General features: G+C 45.9%; 1 protein-coding gene across 2 annotated transcripts in view; it reads left to right on the top strand.

The window, feature by feature from the left end:
• Positions 1-26,830, top strand: part of FAM155A (family with sequence similarity 155 member A) — a 609,369-nt gene that overhangs the window by 575,855 nt on the left and 6,684 nt on the right. For both annotated transcript variants that reach the window (XM_027557945.1, XM_027557947.1), the window contains exon 2: positions 2,978-3,149. In XM_027557945.1, coding sequence (XP_027413746.1) covers positions 2,978-3,149 — 172 coding nt within the window. The remainder of the gene's footprint in view (positions 1-2,977; positions 3,150-26,830) is intronic.

Genomic DNA, 26,830 nt, shown 5'->3' with positions numbered 1-26,830 from the left:
AACTGGTATGCAACTGTTTAAGTGAAAATGTCCTTCTTACGCAGACCCCTCTGGCAGTCTAGTCTAGTTTGTCTGTTCCTTGTCGGGACTGTAACTGGAGCATGTTTCCTGGTGCCTGCAGGCTGGGCGCTGTCAGGCCAAGTGGTACACTCAGCCATGATTCCCAAGGCGGGGAGCATGCAGTGGGGTGGGGGAGGGCTGTCCTGGAGCGTAGTTACCTAGCAACGAAACTGCTTCCCGGGAGAGAGGAAGTGCAAACCCTCCAGGAGAAGGGGGTTAAAGGTAGTTTAACCGTCCGTTTATCACCAGGAGACTTAACTCTCTTTTTGTTCCTTCCCCAAATTATTCTTTAGCATCACAGAGCCATTTATACTATTCAGTGACACCTAGAAAAGCGATGATCCCGTATGTCACTGTAGGAGAAGGCTAAGCCGTTACAAAAAAGAGTTCTGGCCTTCCTTATATACTATGGTGTTCTTACGAAGGAAGACAAGTGTATTCATGTTTCATCATGGGCTTCTGTCTGAAAATCCCTCTGTTGTTAGTCACTAAGTCCTGTCCGACTTTTTGCGACCCCAAGGGCTGCAGCACACCAGACCTCCCTGTCCATCACCAACTTCGGGAGTTTACTCAAAACTCATGTCCATTGAATCAGTGATGCCATCCAACCATCTCATCCTCTGTCATTCCCTTCTCCTCCTGCCTTCAATCTTTCCCAGCATCAGGGTCTTTTCAAATGAGTCAGCTCTTTGCATCAGGTGGACAAAGTACTGGAGCTTCAGCTTCAGCATCAGTCCTTCCAATGAATATTCAGGGTTGATTTCCTTTAGGATTGCCTGATTGGATCTCCCTGGTTTCTGGTTTTGTGCCACCAGAAAACACCTAACTTTCTCAACGCCCACCCCTCAAAAAATTCTTAAAGGGCAGCATTGGAAAGTGTCTCAGAGCCATTTATTTCTCTCTCCTTTTCCTGACACAAGAATCCTCCTTACAGATATTGGCAAGAGTTACCTAGATTCTGTTTGGATTCTGGGTTGTCCACTTATTTCTACTGTTGATTATTATCCCTGTGCTAATGCATGTGCTGAGAATTACATGGGGGGGAAAACGTATGTCAGCTGCTTAGACCAGACTGTGGGACGCAATTCCTATTATTCTTGCTATTATTGTCTGGTGTTTATCATCAGTGTACATTTAACTGCAAACCACCCACTTTTCCAGGTAGGACATAGGCAGCAAAATCTTACCTGAATAGTATTAACCCTGAAAACAGAAGAATAGAACCAAGCATCAGGGAAATACCTGAGTCACAGCCGTGGGTACGGTGGGATACTTTGTCATCGTTTTATTGAGACCTAGGAGTCGGACGTGACTGAAGTGATTTAGCAGCAGCAGCACCAGGTTCAGTTTGTTCCCTGATACAGAAAAGCCTGTTTTTGTTTTTCAACATTTGTTTTCCGAAATACCTATCAACGACAGAGGGTTAGATGAGATCATAGCCCTTTCACATGTCACTAAGTTAAGCAAATATTCATCAAACATTCATGCCGATCACAGAGGCTGAAGGTCCAGGATCTGATGAGCGGTCCTAACTCCTCCTCCTCACCACGGCACGAATGTAAGCTATCTGATTTAGGCTGGGTGTTTCCGGGTTTTCGGACGGAGAGATCCTTAGTGTCTCCGATGTGAGACATGAATGTCAAGGCCCACCACTGTCCGCCCAGGGCCCTGGGGTTCAAGCTCAAACCAGGGCATCCTCGTTGCCAGGGACTCAGCGCCACCTCGTGTCTATGGTGGGAATAGCTGGCGTCTGCAAGGTTCTGGCCCTTTTAAACAAAAAAGCATCAGTTCAGTTCAGTTCAGTCAATCGACCCCACTCTTTGTGACCTCACGGACTGCAGCACAGCAGGCCTCCCTGTCCATCACCTGTCCAAGAGTTTCCTCAAACTCATGTCCACTGAGTCAGTGATGCCATCCAACCATCTCATCCTCTGTCATCCCCTTCTCCTTCTGCCCTCAATCTTTGCCAGCATCAGGGTCTTTTCCAATGAGTTAGTTCTTCGCATCAGGTGGCCAAAGTATTGGTGTTTCAGCTTCAGCATCAGTCCTTCCAATGAATATTCAGGGTTGATTTCCTTTAGGGTGGACCAGTTGGATCTCCTTGCCGTCCAAGGGATTCTTGAGTCTTCTCCAACACCACAGTTCAAAAAAGCATCACCTTCTTACAAACAAAACAAAGCATTTTTTTGTCCTTTTATATTAAAAAAAAATGTCCCCATGTAAAAGAAATGGAATCACCGATGCAATGGACACAGACTTGGGCAAACTCCAGGGAGTTGGTGAGGGACAGGGAGGCCTGGCGTGCTGCAGTCCTTGGGGTCTCAAAGAGTCGGACACGACCGAGCGACTGAACAGCTACAGGGCCCAGCACCTCACACCTGCAGTAAATAACCCCAGTGGAGCCACACAATTGTTTCCTTTCTTGTCTATCACTGGATTTTTAAAACTTCAGGTCCTGCTCAACTTCACAGTTTTTCACTTGAGTTGGGGCTTCCCACATGGCCCTAGTGGTAAAGAACCTGCCTGCCAATGCAGGAGACGCAAGAGATGTGGGTAGGATCCCTGAGTGGGGAAGATCCCTGGGAGGAGGGCAGGGCAACCCACTCCAGTACTCTTGCCTGGAGAATCCCATGGACAGAGGAGCCTGGGGGGCCGCAAAGAGTCGGACACGACTGCAGTGACTTAGCACGTGCACCAACAGCCCGTCACCTGTCGAGTCCTCCGAAGGGCTCCGTAAACAGCGTTTCGCTGCTGCCAAGACATTGTCTGCAGCTGGCCTTGTGTCATAGGCTTTCTCCAAGTGCACGTCTTCTCAGGAGCCACTCGAAGCCCCAGCATGCTTCTCCCAGGACAGCGTGTCCTCCGTTGGTCAGAACTGTTGTCATCCCACCCTATTTCTGATTCTTCTCTGTTTCAGATCGTCTACAAAGCCTGGCTGTGTTCCCAGTACTTTGAAGTTGCGCAGCTGAACTGCAGAAAGACGATCCCTTGCAAGCAATACTGTTTGGAGGTTCAGACTCGGTGTCCGTTCATATTGCCCGACAATGACGAAGTCATCTACGGGGGCCTCTCCAGTTTCATCTGTACAGGTACAGTGCTGGGCGGGGCGGGCACCCAGCCCAGGCGGTGGACTTGCGTTGGCACCCAGGCTTTGTTTGCTTGGGGATCTCCTCCTACCTACGAAGCCTGAAGGCTCGGCCAGGACTGTTCCATTCTTTCCTTCACAGACCCCTCCCAAAAGGACCCGAAACTGACTCGGAAATGCCACGCGATGTCTTGTCTGTCTGTGACCACCATCATTACGTTCGTAAAAGGGTAACATGGCAACATGTCAGCCAACATTAGATTTGTTCCAAATGTGACTTAGAGACAGTTGGGTTCCACCTGCCATGTCTTTGTATTAACCTGAGAACAGATGAGGAGATAAGGCCAGTAAAATTACATTTCTTCTTCAAACCAGCAATAAGTTGAGGTCAGAATGCCATCACTGAATATTTGGGAATCCGTCTCTTCTTTCCCCAACTGTCAGTTGCACTTCTGTTCTTTTTATTTCTTCTCAAAAGTGTGCAGAATAAATTCTGAACTCATTTTGCTCCTAGGGCCTGTGAAATTTTCTGACAAAAAAAAAAAGGTGCTAATAAATCAATACTTATTAGCTTAAATAAGTACAAGTATTTAAGTATATACTTGTGAAAGTTGCTCAGTTGTGTCCAACTTTCAGCGACCCCTTGGACTGTAGCCCACCAGGCTCCTCTGTCCATGGAATTCTCTAGGCAAGAATACTGGAGTGGGTTGCCATTTCCTACTCCAGGGGCTCTTTCCAATTCAGGGATTGAACCTGTGTCTCCTTCACTGCAGGCAGATTCTTTACCATCTGAGCCACCAGGGAAGCCCAAGTATATACTTAAATAAGTGTGTGTGTGTGTGTGTGTGTGTGTGTGTGTGTGTACCAAGAGTATAAAGAAACACTCATTTAAGTTACTTGTGTGTGTGTGTGTGTGTATACCAAGAGTATAAAGAAACACTCATTTAAGTTACTTGTGTGTGTGTGTGTGTGTGTGTGTGTGTGTGTGTATACCAAGAGAATAAAGAAACACTCATTTAAGTTACTTTGTGTGTGTGTGTGTGTGTGTACCAAGAATATAAAGAAACACTCATTTAAGTTACTTGTGTGTGTGTGTGTGTTAGAATCACATACTAAGGACCAGGAGCAATTTTACCTCATATTTCCCATTGATGATGTTTTCTTCTTTGATCAAATGACTCAGACTGGGCAGAACACCAATAGCGGCCTTCAATTTCCGGGTATTTATAAGCATTACACCATTCAGGCATAGAATAAGATGTAAAGGAGAAGAGGAGATTGCTTTTTAACATAAATGTTGAGTAGGCGGGTGAGGACGGTCCACTCCGCCGCTGTGATGTACCCATCAGAGCTGTTGTTCCGTTGCCTCTCAAAAAGCGCTCCCTGATGTCCTCCTAACTGGATGGCTCGAGTTGCGGCATTTTCAAGTTTTGATCAGTGAGAATTTACCGGATTCTTTCTCGAGCATTTATCTCCACGCCCATCCATTAGCTGTACTGTTCTCAGTGATGAGCTTTCAAGAGACCGTCCAGCGAGGCTCTGCCCCGAGGACCTGCCTATGCATGGGAGGACGGCTATGCTGACCAGACTTGTGGGAAAACCATCTGGATGAAGGCTAAGAGATGGGGCTCTCCTGTTTCTGCGGCGCATCGTCTCTGAGCCACTGTCTTCTCAGCAGTAAACTAGCCGCAGCAACAGCCCCCAGGCACGTCTGGCTCGAGCATTACCGACGGAGCCCGGAGCGTGAGATCCGTCAAGGATGCGTCATCCACGGGTCGCGGACGTGGCACCCGAGGAATGTAAGGGGATTGGCCAGCTGTTTATGTGGCTCCACCCATTTGATGCTGAGATCACTTTTCATACAGCTCCTCTCTGCTGGGAGGACAGACAACGAAAGGCAGGGAGAAACACAGAAAGATAGCAACACCTCCTTCCTTTGAATCAGAGCCAGAATTCACCAGTCACAGGCTATTTAGTTATTTGACTTCTATATAACATTTTCAACAAATGGTCATCAAGATAAGGCCTTCATCTCTTGACTTCGGTGTCAATGAGGTGTCCATGATTTTAAGACTTCAGAGAAACTTCTGGAATTCCATGTGGAGGTGGCGCTCTTGTTCATGCACACACACATAGCTTTTTCCCTGGAGAAGGTCCGCAGCTTCTCAGAGCGGACAGCAGCCTCAGACCACGGGGTAACACCTGTCTCTGTCTCCTGCTTCCTGGTCTCTTCTCTGTCAGTTTGAATCTGAAACCTTGGTTTCAGTGCTTGTCTCTTTCCTTGCATACTTCTAAGGCCATCAGAAAGCCTAACATGGAATTTAATCTCTTTCTGCACAACGTGTGCAGAAAGTCTGTCTTATATATTTTAATTACCTTTGAGTTTTTGGAAGTCAGATGTTTCATCTGCATCATCAAGGAGCACAGACAGGGAAAGAGAGAGCTGTCATTTTTCAGGTCTGGGGGAACTGTCACTGACTTTGGAAGCTTCCTGGGAGAATCTCATCACTGAATCTTTGGGAACCGGCCTCTTCTTTCTGCACAGTCAGTTCAGCTTCTGTTCTTTCTCTTACTTCTCAAAAATGTGTAGAATAACATTTTGAAGGCATTTTGCCTGTAAGTTCTGTAACATTTTTTGGACAAAATGTACTAATGTTCAGACTGACCTTCTTTTCTGAGCTGTGGCCCAGGCCTCCTGGAAGAGTTCTCGGGTATCCGGATCACTGGCGGCCATCCCTTCCCACTTTGCGTCCCAGAGGCCCCTTGAGTTCTGTTGCTTTGTTGTTGTTCAGTCACTCAGTCACGTCTGACTTTTTGCGACCCCATGGATTGCAGCACACCCGGCTTTCCTGTCCTTTGCTATCTTCCGGAATTTGCTCAAACTCATGTCCATTGAGTCAGTGATGCCATCCAACCATCTCATCCTCTGTCATCCCCCTCTCTTCCTGCCTTCAATCTTTCCCAGCATCAGGGTCTTTTCCAGTGAGTCAGCTCTTCACATCAGGTGGCTGAAGTATTAGAGTTTCAGCTTCAGCATCAGTCCTTCCAATGAACATTCAGCATTGATCTCCTTTGGGATGGGCTAGTTTGATCTCCTTGCTCTCCAAGAGATTCTCAAGAGTCTTCTCCAGCACCACAGTTCGAAAGCATCAATTCGAGCGTTCAGCCTTCTTTATGGTCCATTCTTTGTTGCTGGGCCTGAACAAGATACAGATTTCTGCTGATAAGAACCACTTGGTGCCATGTCCCTACTGACCAGGGTCCCCACCAGGGCCCCCAGCGTGTCTCCTTCTGGGTAGAAGAGAGCTCTCAGGGCCCACCAGGGAGACCCCACCACAGAGCCCAGTGGCCGCTGGCATTGGTAAGGAGACTAGTGAGGCTTTTGCATATGAGGTCTCTCTATGTGCATACATAACACATAAAGAGACTTTGGCATGCATTTTGCGTATAAATGTGATCCCAAACTTTGTCACACAGTCTCTTACACATATGGAGATACAAAGAATTCACCTTTTCAGGTAAATTTGGAGTGAAAGCAGAGTCATCTCACACATCTTTATGCATTTCGAATAAAGCGTCTTCTGTGCTCTGGCAGAATTAGACTCAACCTAGTCGAGAAATGGAAGTCTTTTTCCTAGTTCTCCAGTTGGCTGCACATAACCTGAGACCCCCTTCCCCTCCCCGACCCCGGGAGGCAGGCTCACAGGCGGGTTCCAGTTCTTCCTCAATGAAATGGGTGAATGACAACAAATCCCAGTTCCGTTGAAAGGATTTCACCAAGTAGACTGGTCTTCACCTTTGCCTTCAGTAATTCCTCTTCTTTAAAAAGATTAATAAATGGTTTTGTTTCCATTCTATAGGCTGGACAATAGCATCGTTTATCATCAAAAGTTGAAGGAGTAGCGTTTCCTTCAGATTCAATATAATTAATCACATGATCTTCCTACTAATATGGATCCAATACCTCCAATTCTGAAGCTTCCAGAAGGAAAGCGATTCTCTCTAAAAGTCAAGCTCAAAAAAGTACCCAGTGAGCATGTGACTGCAAAAGCCTCGCTGGCCAGATGCGGTCTAGGGAGGGTCAACTGTGTTCAAGCTGCTTCACCATGGCGACGGACCAGTGGTGTGACGATGGCTTCTCCAGTCTTTCAGAGATGTGGGATTGCAGGACTCTAGTGGTTCCTCTCACATAGGCTTTTACTGGATATATACTGATGCTTAGAATTTCTGTCCTCTGTCCAAAAAAAAAGTGCATCTCAGCCCTTGGGATCAGGAAGCCAGTTAGAGGGCTCAGAATAGACAAGATTCCTTTAAGTTATTTTAAATATTTAAAATTCCTTTAATCGGGGAATTACTTAAAATTTTGAAAAGTTACTAGATGCCATCTTTAATGAATCATTTCTTAAGAGGCACGTTACTTACCCATGTCCTACATGGGAATGTCTTAAATTCCTATTTTTTGGTCATCCTTAGCAAGCTGGTAGCTTATTTAAAAAAGCAACGAAATATCTGAGAATGTACGTCAACTGCTGAACAGTGTCTTTCACTGAGGCTGTTACTGAAGGTCAAGGCCAAATGCAACCACAAAGCTAGAGGAGAGAAGGGCATCCTCGGATGTTAAGTTCTGCTTCCGTCTTAGGAGACGAAGGAAAGACTCTTTAGCCTGGAGATCTCTCCTGGCTTTCCTGTTAGAGAAGAAAACTGACATGTTGCTGAAGGAGCATTTGAGAAATTAATCAGGGAAAAATTCCGAGGCGCTGTCAGGGTGAAGCCTGTCATTGGATGGCAGGCTTTCTTGAGTTAAAACTTTTCAGAGTGGGCTCTGCTCTCAAGCTGGGTTCACACGACCACTCTACTATTTTAGAAACTGTTTCTTCATCTTCAGAGTGAGGGGGTGGAGTCGTTCATGGCTTCTGTGTTGTCAACCCATCATCCTGGTAATCAGGCAGGGTTCCCCCCCACACACACTCCCTCGCCTTCTCCCTGAATCCCCTAGAGGAAGCCCTGGATTGCTTACCTGGGCTGGGGAACCAGCATTAACCACTCAGAAGCAGCAGCACGCGCAGGCTGCAGGTGCTATGGTAACAAACATTATGAAAATTGCCTCTTGATTGACGGATAAAAGAGACTCGACAGGATCCGCTGCTGTATTTTTCATAGATGAATTATTGAAAAGGAAGAAAAAAGAAAAAAGTAGACATCGATCTGCTGGGGGTTACTGACAATGGAGATAAAACATATTTGAGAATTCTGTGTAAATTCTGCATTTCATTTTTTGAGCTGTGACAAGGAGGAGGTTATGCTTCTGCTGGTCGGGAAAACACAGTGGGCTGGCTGTGGGTGCATGGGTAGGGTGACAGGTCTGATTATGATGTGATGGGTGCTGGGCTCCCCCTGGTGGCACAGACGTGCTCCTGCAGGGGCCCTAAAGCAGACAATGGCCCGCAGGCCGGGAAATTCAATCATCAGTGGAGAGACAATGATGGAGAATACTTGGATATGCATGTCGATCACATCAGAAAGGAATTTTTTTAAAGCATGTCTCGCGTCATTCACAGGAGAGAATTCACAACTGTGAAAAAACCTTCCCAAAATCGTGTCCTGACGTGACTGCAGAATTGATCAAAGATTTTTTAGAAAGATGACATAAGAGATTTTCTCACCAAAGGAGTATTTTAGTAGAATAATCTGCTACCCAGAGATCTCTTCATTTGGACATCTATGATATTTTTAATTTCTGTACTTTCTTCAGCATGTGAATATGTTTCATGATTTGTCTAAAACTTGTTTCTGCTTCCCCCACCCCAGACCCTGGAAGAAAGAATAATGAAATACCAGTTAGCTATGTATTGCAATTAAAAAAAAAAAAATCTTTACATACGTACTTAGGCCGAAAGGGAAGTGTGAAGGAAGACAGCATGATCAGGATAGTGAAAATCCCTCAGTCATGTCCGACTCTTTGAGGCTCCAGGACCATACAATCCACGGAATTCTCCAGGCCAGAATACTGGAGTGGGTAGCCTTTCCCTGCTCCAGGGGATCTTCCTGACCCAGGGATCCAACCCAGGTCTCCCACATTGCAGGTGGATGCTTTACCAGCTGAGCCACAAGGGAAGCCTATGATTAGGCTTCTGCTGCTGCTAAGTTGCCTCAGTCATGTCCGACTCTGTGTGATCCCATAGATGGCAGCCCACCAGGCTCCTCCATCCCTGGGATTCTCCAAGCTAGAATAAGAAATATGAAAACAAGTTACTTTTAAAAACCTCGCGCAGCATGTAGTACCTTCATGTGTTTGGGACACCGTCTTCCCTGAAAACCCTGCACTTTCGGACTAAATGCGTATACTTAGATCTGAGCTCAGGTCCTCATACTTAAGATCACCTTCCCCAACGTCCACCTCTGTGTGTGTTTCCGCAGCAGCTCAAGTTTGCCTTGAGCAAGGAGGCTAATGCTGGGAAAGAGCCCTGGAGTGGAATTTCGGTTGGTGGGTTCTGCCCGTGGCTAGGAATTTTGGAAAGTCGCACCCGCTGGGTTTCTATTTCATCACTACTAGGGGCTGGCCGTACTGGGCCTCCAGCACTCTCGCCCCTCCTGGTAGCCGAGGGCCGGATCAGAGTCAGACAGGTCTGCAGCCATATCACCCTGAGCGCGCAGGGTCCTGTGTGAGTCAGAGGGGCAGCATGAGGGCGAAGCGCTCCGGCTGCAGACCACATGGCCATCCTTTTGGGTGTTGGTGGAGGATGGCCTCTGGCTCCAGGTCCCCCTGGATGATGCTGGTGGGAGAGCCAGGCAGGACTGGCGATAAACTCACCTGCCTCCAGGCGTGCTGGCTGTACCCTCCCAAGCCCGCATACCTCCAAGACGTTCTGACATAGTCCAAGTGGTGCTTCTGTGTTTTCTGTCTCTACCCCACCTGATCCAAGAGGAGAAACAAAAGGGATTAGACCAGGCAGAGCTGAGGAGCCCATGCCTGGAGCTTTTGTGTGGCCTGGGGTAGAATCAGCCCCAAAGTGTGCCCAGTCTGTATGGCAGGGAGCTCGGGGCTCACCGTCCCAGGATTTGGAGGGGCGAAGCCTGCAGCCACTTCCTGGCCTGTCCCCAGGTCACTGAGCAGAAAGCTGTCCTCTCTTTAACACGCCCTGGTGAGGACGTGTGATATCATCTCATGGTTTCGACCCCGTGGACTGCAGCCCGCCAGGCTCCTCTGTCCATGGGATTCTCCAGGCAAGAATCCTGGAGTGGGCTGCCATTCCCTTCTCAGAGGATCTTCCCAACCCAAGGATCAAACCCAAGTCTCCTGCACTGCAGGCGGATTCTTTACCAACTGAGCCACCAGGGAAGCCCAAGTTAACCTGTGGCCACACTGAAACTTGCTGGCCTGGGCAGGAGCATCGCATCCTCTCTGAGCTCCCGAGGATGGACAGCAGCATTTCTCTGAAGTCACAGCAATTGATTGCTGCCCTGGAAGCACCAGAGCAGGGCACCATGGGCAGTCAGGCTGTGGGTCTGCCCTCAGGTGGACATTGAATCAAAACGTTTAGAGAGCTTCCCGAGAGCGAGGGGGAAGGTGAAATACACACCCTTCTATAGGTTCCCCAGAAACCTGCCTGACTGAGGAGACAGAGGTGTCGATGGCTGACATGTAGCAGTCAGAGCAGCAAGACGAGGAAGGACTTTCATTCTGGAAATTAAAGTTTATCTGGGAGGATGAAAGTGTCAGTCACTCAGTCACGTCTGACTCTTTGCGACCCCATGGACTGCAGCCCTCCAGGCTCCTCTGTCCCTGGGATTCTCCAGGCAAGAATACTGGAGTGGGCTGCCGTTTCCTCCTCCAGGAAATCTTCCCGACCCAATGAGTCTCCTGCATTACAGGTGGATTCTTTACCGGCTGCGCCACCAGGGAAGCCCTATAGCTTTGGGCAAAGAGGGATCTCCCAGAACAGGTGAAACCTTTTCCAGTGAAGGCGTTTCCTAGCTGTGTCTGCAGGTAAACATCTCTGCAGTCAAGCCTCTGTGAAGCATGTGTCTCCACCTACTAGCTGTTCTGGGTACCAAGCTGCTCTGGACATTCCCATGATCCCCCGTGACTCGATCAGTCTTAGAGCCTGAGTCACGGACGTCATGCAGTCTGACGCCGCTTTTGTAGTGGATTAAGCAGAGCTGCCACCCCTAACCTGCCCCCACCCCACAACTTGTTACTGCAGAAGCTAAGATAGTCCCGAGCTTCCTGGCTGTCAGTCCAGTGTTTGCATCACAAGTGAAACAGGAGGTGACCAGTCGATCGGTCTGTCCAGAAATGAGCTTGGAAGCAAAGGTCTGCTTTCTGGCCTCCAACAGGACAGGGTCCCTCTGTAGGGAGAGAGAGGAGGGACACACAGCTTGTGGTGTGTGTGGTGCCGTCTCCAGTGTTCAGCAGTACCTCGTGCATTCACAACGCCGCGTACCTTAAAAATGAACATCACGTGTACTTTCTGCCTAGACCATCCTTTCTGCTTGAAGAAAGGGGAACGTCTGGTACTGTCCTCTGGAGGAGTCTGTGCTGAGAAGGCTAGTTTTTCTCAGTCTGACTAGTTAGCAAACATTTTAGACTGCACACATACAGACCTACAGATATATCACTATGAAGGGTAAAGACAAGGACCCAAGGCGTCACTGACTCAATGGACATGAGTTTGAGCAAACTCCGGGAGAGAGTGAAGGTCAGGGAAGCCTGGCATGCTGCAGTCGATGGGGTCGCAAAGAGTCGGACATGACTTAGTGACTGAACGACAAAGGCCTTTAAAATGTTTACCTAAATAATTGTGACTCTACACGAGCGTCTGCTTTGTGCTCAGTCTAGGTCCCATGAGGAAATGATGCATTTGGTGCATTTTAAAATGTAAACAGAATCAATTCTTCTCAGTTTTGAAATCTTGTCTCTTTGGTGGACTGGCTTGACATTACCAGATGAGATGGCCATTTTAGTCATAATTGTTAATGTATCAGATCATCGTAGTGTTTACTCTCGTGTTTAATGTGAAGTTTTCTTCAAATTAGTAAAAGTTTAGGAGGTCAGTTCTTTTACGCATGATGCAGTTACTGTTCAAAATCATTTTTAAAATGTTCTTCTTGGGGCATGAATAATTTTCATATTCTACAGCATTCTCTTCATGCTTTGGGAGACTTATGTGAACATGTCTGTTGTTTATCGCTTCCCTGGTCGCTCAGCTGGTAAAGAATCTGCCCATAATGCAGGAGACACAAGTTGGATTCCTGGGTTGGGAAGATCCCTGGAGAAGGAATAGGCTACCCACTCCAGTATTCTTGAGCTTGCCTGGTGGCTCAGTCGGTAAAGAATCTGCCTGCAATGCAGGAGACCTGGCTTCGATCCCTGGGTGGGAAAGATCCCCTGGAGGAGGGCATGGCAACCCTCTCCAGTATTCGTGCCCGGAGAATCCCATGGACAGAGGAGCCTGGTGGGCTACAGTCCGTGAGGTCACAAGAGTTGGACACGAATGAGCGACTAAGCACAGCACACCACGTGCTGTTTATGGCTGTATCCCAGTGCCCCCAGAGGCATTTGACACAGCTTGTGCTCAGTGAACAAATAGTGAATGAATTAATTAATGGGGGGCATCTGTGATAGTCCCTGCTGTGAGCACAGATAGTCCGTTCAAGGAGGGGCAGCCCAGGAAGGCCTCGGGGTGGGTGTCCTGTGCGGCCACCAGGCTCCTCCCGTCTGCATCTGTCGCTGGCGATATTATCGAGGCTTCAGGAAGGGGGCTGACAAGCAGGTGCGCTTCCACAAAGCATCCCTCCATTGGAGTCAGAAAAGAACATCAGCATTTCCCCAAAAAGCCATTCTGTCCCTCACGGTGACCCTCCTGTAACAGGCAAAGTGAAGACTCAGGTTCAGTGTCATTCAGACGAATCACACACGTTGCTCACTCACCTGGGAGACGAGGACTCTACGCCTGATGGACAGTGTGACAGCTCCCTGGTGGAATTTACATTTTAAATGCCCCTCAAACTGAGCATCAAGGTTACATTGCCTGCTGTCCCTCAATTCAAGTCTCAACCCCCTTCCCCTAGTTTCTCAGAATGTGACTTTATATGAAAATAGGGTCTTTATGGATGCAATCAGGTGGCTGGTGGCTCAGACAGTAGAGAAAGTAACTGCAGTGCACACCTGGGTTTGATCTGTGGGTTGGGACGATCCCCCAGGGGAGGGCATGGCAACCCACTCCAGTATTCTTGCCTGGACAATCCCGTGGATAGAGGAGCCATCAGACACGACTGAGTGACTAACACACACACACACACACACACACACACACACACACACGTAATCAGGTTAAAACGAGGTCATCAGAATGGGCCCTAACCCAGGGCTGACCAGCAGGCATGTTAACTTGCTTGGACTGCCATAACGAGATGCCACAGATGGAGGTTTAACCAACAGAAGGTGTCATCCCTCAGTCCCAGAGACCAGGCGTCCAGGTCAAGGTGCTGGCAGGCTCTGTTTCTCCAGAGGCCTCTCTCCCAGGGCCTTCACACACTCTTTCCATGTGTGCACACCCAGGGCTTCCTGCGTGTCCAAGCTTCCTCTTTTCATAGGAGCTACCCTGGACTCGGGCCCACTCCAAAGAGCTCCTTCTAGCAGAATCATCGCTTTCAAGGGCCTCTCTAAATACGGTCACATTCGGAGGAGCTGAAATTTAGGGCTCTAACACCTCAACTCATCTCACAGCAGTGTCCTTGTCCAACGGGGCCCTTCGGACCCGCAGCACACGTGGAGGGAACACGGTGTGGACGGATGCAGGGAAAGCCACCACCTGCACCCCAGCCTACCCCCTGGTCTCCACCACCCGCCTCCAAAGCTGTGAGGCCGTCAAGTCCTAACGTGTAAGCCGCCCAGCACCTTGTCCCGGCGGCTCTGCATGACGCCTGGCAGTTTGGGACTAGAACAAACACATTCAGCATTGTTTGTTCAAGAACAGAATAAGGCCTCACCCTTCCATGGAGACAGATTCTGTGCACTTCAGAAGTTCTGGGGGATTACAGGAGAAGAAGCAATAAAAAGGAATTATCTAGGCAAGGAGAGAACTCAGCCAAGAGGATTTGGAGGCTAATAATTATGCAGAGAGAGTAATGACGAGGAAGAAAGAGTATTAACCAATATGGCTTGGTTTTAATTATACGAGAAAATTATTTTCATCGATTTCATGAGCCTCCCTTCGAAGGAATTTAAAACCACCACATGCAGTTTGCGAAGCTGTTGTGTATGCCGTGTCCACGTTTTTCAAGGCTTCCTAATCAGAAAATTTTACACCTGAATCTGCAAACCTTTCATCTCAGGAAACTACAGTTAGCGACTTTCAGTTTGGAAAATCAAATCTCTCTACTCTCTGCTCAACATTGCTGCTGACCTCAAACTGCTCTAAAAAAGAAATCCTGATGAAAAGGAGGCAACATCTAGGTAGATAAACGTTCTATCTCTAGATAAACTGCCTTCCTTTTGGAAATGTGTGTGTTCTCATCATTTCCAGCCCACTCTTGTGGTGTAGGGAGGAAATGCGGGCACATTTTTTTCTATGACAGTTTTATGAGATTTGTGGACAGCTTTCAAACTCCCAGTCTCAACCCTGACAAAAAGAATGGCTTGTATCGCTGTCCTTTTCTGTTATTCTTTCCTCAAAGACGGAATACTTAAAACACGTGGAGCATCAGGAAAAGCATGAAATGTATTAAAAATCACGAGCCCATCAGTTAGCACAAAAGAACCAATCGTGAATGTGTAATTAGGGGAACTCCGTATGTGGAGTCCGATGGAGGTTTAGAGCTGGAAGGACATGAGCTGTCAACGAGCTTGTGAGGGCAGGTTTCGTGCTGGCTGTATGGACACTTGGGTCTGGACTTGAAAGGTTGTTGTTGAATCACGCGAATACACCGGGATTCTTGGCCCCCGGAGGAGAAGAAATCAATCCGGGGCCAGAGACGAGGCTTGATCGCTCAGAGCTTTTGTGTAATAAAGTTTTATTAAAGTATAAAGGAGATAGAGAAAGCTTCTGACATAGGCATCAGAGGGGGGCAGAAAGAGTACCCGCTTTCTAGTGTTAACAATGAGGTTATATAATCCAAAGAATGTCTGGAGGTTGTAAAGACCTCATCAGACCTACTCCCATAATTTACATTTTAAGATAACACTGTCCTTAGGCAAGATACATCCTTGTAAAGACCAGGTCTACTCCCATAATTTACATTTTAAGATAACAGAAGGTTGAATCCAAAGACTGTCCTTAGGCAGGATACATTATTGTTATATAATCCTAAGGAATGTGGAGAAAGAAAAAAAGTTTGTCCTTTCTTCCTCCTTGAGAATTCCAGACCCCTCTCTCCTTGGGGACCCCTAGACTCCCTATCAACCTACCTAGGAACTGACTCTCTCAGACTGTAAGGAGGACTGAGGTCCCAACTGTTCATGGATCCAGGGGTCACCTAGAAAGGTCTGAGCAGTAAGGAAGCAGGCAGGGGCTTCCCTCAGCCATATGCATCCAACATGACCGCTCAGCAGTTGAACCGAGCAGAAAAGACCACCGAAGAACAGAGGAAGCAAGTCTTCTCCCAGGTTCCCCCTAAAGCCTTCCGAACGAGCGCAGGCACCTGGCTCTGGGCAGCACAGGTTTCCTTCCCGCTCAGCAGAACTTCACTTTGTATCCGGAGTGGCTAGCCTTCCCTCAGCCATGATCTTCTCCTTACATTCGTGGTCCTTTTTTCCTCTTTTATATCTCCTCTTAATATCTGTCTAATTCTTAATTGAATACATAACCCCTTCTTCCTTCCTCCCCTCCCTTCTTCCCTTTCTGTCTGCCAGGACTCATGCATAGTTTCCTTTTCCTGCGTCTCTGTTTTCTTGTGGAAAAGAAGAGGCCCAAGGAGTCTGCTTTTTAGCGCATGAGGTTACGCTGTATTGCCTCTGAGCGACACATACTTCAAAACTCATTTTTATCGTTCTTCATATCTTCTCAGCTTAATACTTTCCCAGTTTACTATATGTATAACATATATATACTTCTATATATTTGTATATATATACTTATATATATATATATAATTACGTATTTTATATTATATATACTTCTCTACGGGCTTCCCAGGTGGCACTGGTGGTAAAGAACCCGCCTTCCAGTGCAGGAGACAGAGAGTCACAGGCTCAGTCCCTGGGTGGGGAAGATCCCCTGGAAGAGGAAATGGCAAACCCACTCCAGTGTTCTTGCCTGGAGAATCCCAAGGACAGAGGAGCCTGGCAGGCTGCAGTTTATGGGGTCACAAAGAGTTGGAATACTACTGGGCACACACACACACACACACACACACACACACACACCTTTCGATATGTATTTTTAAGTGTAACCAACAGAAACCAGAACACAGGCCTTTGTTGTTCTCAAAGAACAGCTACTCTGTGTCTCTCACAGAAGATCCATAACTGAGTGTTAGGTCCTGTTGTCCCCCCACCCACACCCCAAAAAAGACTAATGCTCGGGGGTTTTATCTCTGTCACTTCGCACTTCTTGACTAATTAGCGATTGTTGTCAGATACCAAACCTCAGGGAGCAACAGCTGGGAAGCATGACAGAGAGATAACCCAAGTGCCACTGGACAAAATCAACCAAACCATGCTGCTCCACCTGACCCTGTAACTGGGAGAACAAACAACTAATACACCTGATACCTTTGGACAGCAAGAGATCAAACCAGTCAGTCCTAGAGAAAATCAACCCTGAATATTTATTGGAAGGACTGAAGCTGAAGCTCCAGTACCTTGGCCACCTGATGCAAAGAGCCGACTCATTGGAAAAGCCCCTGATGCTGGGAAAGATTGAAGGCAGGAGAAGAAGGCGTCGACAGAGGATGAGATGGTTGGATGGCATCGCTGACTCAATGGACATGAGTTTGAGCAAACTCAAGGAGATAGTGAAGGACAGGGAAGCCTGGCGTGCTGCAATCCTTGGGGTCGCAAAGAGTCAGACATGACGTACAGACTCAACAACAACATACCTGATACCATCCTTAGTCAAATGACATGTCAGAATCTGTCTGTGGAAAATATGTGTGACTCTAAGATATGATTTTATTTTTTATGGAAGTCTGCCTTCTAATGAGCCGTATCCTCTTTAAATGGACCTATAGCTCATTCCCCAAACACCCACCTTCCTGCCATCAGTCTCATTCTTTCCAATATTTTTATAATTCCTTTTTTAAAAAATTGCTGTGCTGCTTCGAATGTCAAAACTATTGGAAGTCAATTCAGTTCACACCTGACAAATAAAGATAATCATTCTAGTTAAATTCTTTTGTTGAATTTAATATTGACTCTCACATATTGAAACTAATTTTCTTACTTCATCCACTAAGAATTCTAGAATGTTAGCTTTTCATTAATGTCTTAGTATGACAAACTAAGTTTTGGCATTTGTTTTGAGTAAAAACATTTTGATGAAAATCAGAACTATTTTTGTTCACATTTAATGCTTCAAAAACTGGTGATCACATTAAGAAAATAATTTCCCCCTACCTCATTGAAAAGAAAGCACATATTTGAAGTCAGGGTCTATTTACGAGGTGTTTTGATGTCTTGAAGCCATCAACGTGTGTGTGTGTGTGTGTGTGTGTGTGTGTGTTGTGTGTTTGTGTGTGTAGGCAGGGGAGCACACACACGTTGGGATGGTTTGAGCATGTTCTCTGATTACACAGAAAGTCTGTTTTTCTTTTTTGGAAAGAAAAGCAGGAAATATTGTTGGTACTCTAAATACATTCATGGATGGATCAAAGCATTAGCAAAACTGTCTCTTCAATTACCAGTCACTGTTTGAGATTCCACAGCCGTCGGCTTTTTTTTTTTTTTAATGTCGTTTCCTGTTTTTATGGCTATTTCCTTTGCAGAGTCACAGTTACTAAGGATTTCCAAATTAAAAAGGACTGAGTAATCTACCAGACATGATGCTGATTTACAGTATGTGAGCTCCACCGTGTCACTTCACAGGGAAAAGTAGCGAAAATGAGTAGAAATGCAACATAATGGGTGATTTCCTTAACCAGGACCATGCAGTTTTCTTCCTGGGTAACAATGCTGCCCTTAGTCGTTCAGTCATGTCCAAATCTTTGCGACCCGATGGACTGTAGCCCACCAGGCTCCTCTGTTCCTGGAATTCTCCAGGCAAGAATACTGGAGTGGGTTGCCATTTCCTTCTCCAGGGGATCAAACATCTAGGAGAGATCCACTTTCTTCATCTCCTCCTAGACTCACGTGACACAGGTAAACGAGTTTCTCTGAATTCTGGAAATGCACTTCATGAAATCCCATACACAGCCTTCACATCTGTAAGGGCAACCCAAGCAGAAAAATGAAGGCACCTTGAAACCATAGCTAGATCATGAGGGTGGAAGAGGAGTCAAGATGAAAAGAATTAGAAGAATAAGAATAAGTCAAGATTCTATTCCTTCCCTCGGGTGGCTTTGACCAGCCACACTTGTTTCAGGTCCCTGGTGCTGGCGGTGGTGGTTCAGTTGCTCAGTCTGACTCTCATGACTTCATGGACTGTAGCCCATACCAGGCTCCTCTGTTCATGGAACTCTCCAGGCAAGAACACAGGAGTGGGTTGCCATGTCCCCCTCCAGGGGATCTTCCTGAGCCAGTACTTGAACCTGTGTCTCCTGCATCACAATTGGATTCTTTACCAACTGAGCCACCAGGGAAGCCCCTGGTACTTGGAACAGGAAGAAGAACACAGGTCTTTCTGTCCCACCAGCAGCCCCTGGCTCTGATGGTTTGCACAGTTGAAGACAGCGGCAGTCTAGGGTGTGGGCTGCTCTTCCAGGAGCCCACATGGCTCTCCTTCACCCCTTCCAGTGAAGTCTACATCAGTTCAGTTCAGTTCAGTCGCTCAGTCGTGTCTGACTCTTTGTGACCCCATGAATCGCAGCACGCCAGGCCTCCCCGTCCATCACTAACTCCCGGAGTTCACTCAGACTCACGTCCATCAAGTCAGTGATGCCATCCAGCCATCTCATCCTGTCATCCCCTTCTCCTCCTGCCCCCAATCCCTCCCAGCATCAGAGTCTTTTCCAATGAGTCAACTCTTCGCATGAGGTGGCCAAAGTACTGGAGCTTCAGCTTCAGCATCATTCCCTCCAAAGAAATCCCACGGCTGATCTCCTTCAGAATGGACTGGTTGGATCTCCTTGCAGTCCAAAGGACTCTCAAGAGTCTTCTCCAACACCACAGTTCAAAAGCATCAATTCTTCAGCCACTCTAAAAGGAATCATCAAGGATGCAGTGGAAAATTAAATGATGTATTTGGTGAGCAAATATGTTCTTCATCCAATACAATTTTCCTCTTTATTTACTTAGAATAAATTTTTCATAACTAAAAATATCACTGTAACCATTTTAGGGCAATAACAATGTAACGTGATATTTATCAGCTGTATGTTACTTCTGTTGAGGCTGCAGAAAACAGTCTTTGTTCTTTTAGTAAAATCCTAGAAAAATTTAGGACCCTTTGTTGAGGAAGTTCTCTGTTGAGCTTTAAGACATTTCTAATTTATCCCTAAATTTAGCTTATGGTCTTATGATCTTAGGAAATGAATGAGTTCTTTGTAGGACTTCTCTGCCATTTTAGTGTGGGCCTTTGATCTCCATTCGGTGCAATTTTCAGTTTTGAGAGCAATCTGTCTTCTGTCTAGCATGCACTTAGCTATTCTCTCTGAATGACCTTTACACAGGCAGGCACTTGTGTGGCCAGTACTTCAGACTCTACATCCCTTTTCTTCCTGATTCCTGATACGTGTACTGATGTTTTACTATTGGGTTATCAGCTCAGTTCAGTTCAGTCGTTCAGTCGCTCAGTCGTATCCAACTCTTTGTGACCCCGTGGATTGCAGCACGCCAGGCCTCCCTGTCCATCACCAACTCCTGGAGCCTACTTAAACTCACATCCATCACGTCAGTGATGCCATCCAACCATCTCATCCTCTGTTGTCCCCTTCTTCTCCCGCCTTCAATCTTTCCCAGCATCAAGGTCTTTTCCAATGAGTCAGTTCTTCTCATCAGGTGGCCAAAGTATTGGAGTTTCAGCTTCAGCCTTTCCAGTGAATATTCAGGACTGATTTCCTTTAGGACAGATTGGTTGGATCTCCTTGCAGTCCAAGGGACTCTCAAGAGTCTTCTCCAACACCACAGTTCAAAAGCATCAATTCTTCGGTGCTCAGTTTTCTTTATAATCCAACTCTCACTAGATGGACCTTTGTTGGTTATATACATGTGCTAATATATTCAATCCACTGAAATGATCTCTTACAGCTCAACGGTGTTAATGCATGATCCTTTGGTTTCTCTCCTTCATTAAACAAATACTTACTGTTCTCCAGGAGATAAGTGGATTGATTGCTAGGTGTTCATAGTAAAGATGGAGTAGTTAGAGCTAAAAGTGATATTAGCCTTAAAACTTATCATATGGGTCTGACACATTTGCCACTACTCCTTTCAAAAATAAAACTAATCAATTTCAAATATATACTTTAATTGGGGGCTTACCTGATGGCTCAGCAGTAAAGAATCCACCAGCCAATGCAGGAGATGTGGGTTCAGTCTCTGAGTCGGGAAGATCCCCTAGAGAAGGGAATGGCAACCCATTCCAGTATTCTTGCCTGGAGAATCCCATGGACAGAAGAGCCCGGTGGGCTACAGTGCATGGGGTCCTAAAGAGTTGGACACGACTGAGCAACTAAACAACAAGAACAGCATACTTTAATTGCTTACGATTGGCCCTTGCCTTGAAAAGATACAGTAAAGATTGTAAATATATAGATGCTCCTAAGTCTTATTCAGAAAATGAAGATCATGGCATCTGGTCCCATCACTTCATGGGAAATAGATGGGGAAACAGTGGAAACAGTGTCAGACTTTATTTGTGGGGGCTCCAAAATCACTGCAGATGGTGACTGCAGCCATGAAATTAAAAGACGCTTACTCCTTGGAAGGAAAGTTTGACCAACCTAGATAGTATATTGAAAAGCAGAGATGTTACTTTGCCAACAAATGTCCATCTAGTCAAGGCTATGGTATTTCCAGTGGTCATGTACTGATGTGAGAGTTGGACTGTGAAGAAAGCTGAGTGCCGAAGAACTGATGCTTTTGAACTGTGGTGTTGGAGAAGACTCTTGAGAGTCCCTTGGACTGCAACGAGATCCAACCAGTCCATTCTAAAGGAGATCAGCCCTGGGATTCCTTTGGAAGGAATGATGCTAAAGCTGAAACTCTAGTACTTTGGCCACCTCATGCGAAGAGTTGACTCATTGGAATAGACTCTACTGCTGGGAGGGATTAGGGGCAGGAGGAGGAGGGGATGACAGGATGAGATGGCTGGATGGCATCACTGACTTGATGGACGTGAGTCTGAATGAACTCTGGGAATTGGTGATGGTCAGGGAGGCCTGGCGTGCTGCAGTTCATGGGGTGGAAAAGAGTCGGACGTGACTGAGTGACTGAACTGAAGTCTTATTCTTTCTGCAGATGGTCACTATGATTTGGAAATTTTTTTCCAGATTTCTGAGAGTGACTTCTCATTTTATATTGTTTTACCAGTCCAATGATAAAATAATTGCCGAAATTTAGCAAAATCTTTTCAGGTCACTTATTTTATTTTTACCTTTTTTTAAAAAGTGGATACAATTTGGATACTGGTGCAATTATATATTTTTTGTATGTTATTTCTAAATAAATACTAGGTTATATACACGTGAAACCACTGTTGTAACAAACATAAAACAAAAAGATATTAAAGGTGAAACACTAATTTCAGAAACTGTCTTTTGAAATGCTAAGGATTTATGTGTAGTAAAAAGTGGTCTTGTGCTGAGTCCCTTTAGTCGTGTCCCACTCTTTGTGACTCCATGAACTGTAACCCTCCAGGCTCCTCTGTCCATGGGCTTCTCCAGGCAAGAATAGTGGAATGGGTTGCCATTCCCTTCTCCAGGGGATCTTCCCAACTCAAAGACTGAATCTGCGTCTCTTACATCTCCTTCATTGGCCGGCGGGTTCTTTACCACGAGCGCTGCTGGGAAGCCCTCCAAAAAGTAGTCTTGGTAATGAGCAGACCACTGCATTTGAGTTTGGGCATGACTTCCCATTCAAGGTGGCAAGCTGAAGCCAGACTTTGACTTTCCACCTACCTCTGACTCTTACTGAAGTTGAAGTTAAAACTACAAAAAGGGATACATTCATGGAAGCTATAAAACCTAGGAAGTGGGACATGGCTAAAACAGAGACTGTTTTTAAAAATGTACAGGAGGGCAAAGGCAGGTGCAGGCCTCTGGGGAACACAGAACCGTGTGGGCCGGCAGAGCAGGCCCTGAGAGCAGACTGCAGCCCATGCGGGGACCATTCTGCCACTGGGACCCTGTGACGACCACGAGCTGCTCTGGGGACAGAGAGAGAGCAGAACAGAAGGAGAAGGAGCTCGGTGATGGGTTAAAGGCCCTGAGCTGACGTCTGAGCCAACATATTCTCCCCAGTCCTGCCTGTGCAGCAGGGCGTCTGCCCACAAAAGCCAGGATCCACTCTCTAGACACTGAATGAGCTTCCTGGACGGGTTTGAGGAAGCCTTCCTACTAAGGACTTGTGGGGTGTCGGGAAGGGAGCTGACATTTGCCCATTTCATGTCCGTTCACTCACCCTGAAGACGGTCCTGCCTCCAGGAGAGACGTGACAGCTGAAGGTGACAAGAGGAAGAAGCATTGCAGGGAAGGAGCAGAGTCCACCCCATGTGGATAAAACAAAATGAAACAACAAAATGGTATGAAGGCGGCAGTGGGGAAAGGAATTTATAATCCAAGCCATGCTAGAAGGGATTTCTCCAGTGTGGAAGAAAACCATGGTTAGATTGTAAGAGCCCCAGCAGGAGAAGCTGCAAAGAAGCCATGTGGAGATATAATTTCTTGAAATTTTAGAAAACAACCAGTCCAGGTTTGATGCATGAGACAGGGCGCTCAGGACCTGTGCACTGGGATAACCCTGAGGGATGGGATGGGGAGGGAAGTGGGAGGGAGGTTCAAGATGGGGAACTCACGTACACCCATGGCTGATTCGTGTCAGTGTATGGCAAAAACCACCACAATATTGTAAAGTAATTAGTCTCCAATTAAATAAATTAATTTACAAAAAAATTAAATAAAAAGTGATACATCAAATTCCAATTCAAAAAAAAAAAAAGAAAACAACAAATATATGAAATATCCAAAGAGATGTCACAAGGTATCCAAACCCACAGTGAAATGAGAAGGATATTAACGTCTGTGTCGTAGCCAAGATTTTAGCCCCTGTGGTCTTTCCTGATAAGCCCATGAATATGGCACATTACATGGCAGAAAGGACTTTTCACATGGCATTAAGGTGGCCAATCAGCTGACCTTAAACTAGAGAGACCGTCCTGGGTTATCCAGGCCCACCCAGCGTAATCACAGGATACAGAAGTGTCAGCCAGAAAGATGAAGCTGAAGGAGAGATCACAGAGATGGACAGCATGGGAAGGACTCAATCCACTGTTGTTAGATTTCAAGACTGAGAAAGGGGCTCGTGAGCCATGGACCCAGGAGGTGTCTGGATGCTCAAGAGTCTCCAGGCAGCAACCAGCAAGGTAGGAGAGAGTTCAGTGTTACAGCCACTTGAAACTAAATTCTGCCAGCCTCCTGACGCAGTTTGGAGAATCATGGCCAACGCCTTGATTTCAGCCTCATAAGATATTGTCACCAACATCATCCTGGGTTAAAATGGCATCCAGGTGTAAGCTCACAGCTCAATAGGTTGGAGCCTGGGCTGGTTCCAGGCTCCAACATATTGAGCTGTGAGGCTATATCTGGATGCCATTTTAAGCCACTCTGATGTCTGTGACAGCTTTTTATAGCAGCAATAAATGGAAAATTAATAGGGATTCCAGCACATAGAAGTGGAGTGCAGCTATAACAAATGCCTTTGCTGTTTAGTTGCTAAGTTGCGTCTGATTCTCTGTGAGCCCTTGGACTGTAGCACTCCAGACTTCCCTGTACTTTGCTATCTCCCAGAGTTTGCTCAAACTCATGTCCATCGAGTTGGTGATGCCATCCAACCATCTCATCCTCTGTTGCTCCCTTCTCCTCCTGCCCTCAGTCTTTCCCAGCATCAGGGTCTTTTCTAATGAGTTTATTCTTCACATCAGGTGGCCAAAGTATTGGAGCTTCAGCTTCAGCATCAATCCTTCCACTGAATATTCAGGGTTGATTTCCTTTAGGATTGACTAGAAATGCAGAGATGCATTTGGAACCAGGCAGTGGAATAAGTTAGAAAAATTCTGAGAAGCATGATAGAGAAAGCCCAGATTGCCTTCAAAAGGATGTTAGTAGGAATATGGTCATTCAAACCTGCCAGGGAGGCCTCAGAAGGGAATGAGGAAAGTGTTTATGGAAATTGGAAACATCTTCAGTGGTATCAAAAAGCTTAGCAGAGGGGACTTCTCTGGTTGTCCAGTGATTAAAAATCAGCCTTCCAAGGTAGAGGATACAGGTTCGATCCCTGGTCAGGGAAATAAGATCCCACATGCCACAGGGCAACTACACACAGGAGCCGAGACTAGTGAAACCCTATGCAGAAACTAAGGCCCAACGTGGCCAAAAATACATAAATGGATTTTAAAAGAAAGAAAGGTTAGCAAAATTGTATCTGCAGTTAGCTGGAAAGCAGAGATGCTAAGCGATGATGTTGGCTCCATAGCTGAGATTTCCAAGCAAATGTTTAAGGTGTGACCTGGTTTTTTCTTGCTACTTATAACAAAATGCAAAAGGAGAGACATACAACAATCAGGAAACCAGGATTTGATGATTTGGGAAAATCTCAGTCTACCGAGATGGCAAAAGATTTAAAAGAAAAAAAATTGCTCTTGGGAAATCATGCCCTAGAGAAAACAAAACAAAAATCCTGAGGTTGTGTCTGTACAACCATTCTACAACCTCGGGAAGTTTGGAAGGTCAGAGCATTAAGTTACACAAAAGGCTTTCGAAGCGATTAGGTGTGACTCAGATTCCCCTCAGCCCTTTGAGGAGCAGCCAAAAGTATAGGAGGGACTATCTAGGAAGGGCTTGTGGGGGAGCTTCTTGCCTAATGGGGTGAACCTTGTGACATCAAGTCTCACAAAGTCAGTGAGAATTTTATATTAGCAGAAACATGGCCAGCTTGGACAGAAAGGGACGGAAAACAAGATGAAATGAAGAAAGGCTGTTGTTTTTCATTAGCTCAGTCGTGTCCAACTCTTTGCAACCCCATGGACTGACTGCAACATGCCAAGCTTCCCTGTCCTTCACCATCTCCTGGAGTTTGCCCAAACTCATGTCCATTGAGTCAGTGATGTTATCTAAGCATCTCATCCTCTGTCACCTACTTCTCCTCCGGCCCCCAATCTTTCACAGCATCAGGATCTTTTCCAACGAGTTGGCTCTTCGCATCAGGTGGCCAAAGTATTGGTGTTTCAGCATTAGTCCTTCCAGCGAATTTTCAGGGTTGATTTCCTTTAAAGCTGATTGGTTTGATCTCCTTGCTGTCCAAGGGACTCTCAAAGGTCTTCTCCAACACCACAGTTCAAAAGCATCAATTCTTCAGTGCTCAGCCTTCATTATGGTCCAACTCTTACATCCCATTCATACATGACTACTAGAAAACCCATAGTTTTGACTATGGAATAGCCTTGAATTTTTGTCATATTCTTCCCATTAACTGTACTTGGTTTGGTTTGGTTTTGTTGCCTGTATTAGCTCTTAGTAAGTTTCTTTTAAATGCACCTGAATAATCCCTGAGTAAGGTACATTTAAAACAATAGGCAATTATTATTAATAGTCATTGAGGGGAAGATACAAAATGTTAGTAATTTGATAATAAATAAGTTTCAAACATCTGATTATAGCCTCAAAAACGATGAGGGATTAGAAATTGAAGGAAGTAAAATTTTGACAACTTCCTCATCATTGATCCTGATAATCAGACAAATGTGTCCAAATGTGTGATTTTTTTAAATAAAAGGTAAGTTCTAGTAGAATTAATAATTGCACATATTTAACAAATTAGAAGATATGCGCGTAAATCCACACTGCAAATGATTAGATAAGCAACAAAGGAAATGGTCAAGAAACACTTTTAAATGTTTGCAAATGTTGTTACATGATGATTAAGGCAAGAACACGCACTACAGGTCTGACAGTGAGTGTAAGTGAATTGAACTGTCCTTTCAAATCACTGTGAAACTCTACAGTGTACAACACAGTACAGAGAAAAGTATTAAAAGATCAAGAATATAGTTGTTATAATTCATGTCAGATAGATATTGCAAAGAGAAGAGTTTGTAGCAAAATGTATCAGAACAACATTTCGTTAACTGAAAATTTGCCTTTGTCCTTTGTTCATCCCCTTACACATTTGTGCAATGAGATTATTGTTTGAAAAATTCCTTCATTTGGTAATGTGTCCTTATGGCTCCTTTGAATGAGGAGGAAGAGTCAGTTGCTCTAAGTTGGCTTTCCCAGGAAGTATCTGGGTCCAGGTGGTTGAGCAGGAAGAACTCGGAACCACACCTGTGAGGGAGTAAGAGAAGAAGGTTATTCAGCAGATAGAAAAAAAAAAAA

The sequence above is a fragment of the Bos indicus x Bos taurus genome, chromosome 12 (genome assembly GCF_003369695.1).
Source record: "Bos indicus x Bos taurus breed Angus x Brahman F1 hybrid chromosome 12, Bos_hybrid_MaternalHap_v2.0, whole genome shotgun sequence".
NCBI classification, from domain to species: Eukaryota; Metazoa; Chordata; class Mammalia; order Artiodactyla; family Bovidae; genus Bos; species Bos indicus x Bos taurus.
Note: the sequence above shows the minus strand (reverse complement) of the source record. Positions and strands in the feature narration are given on the sequence as shown.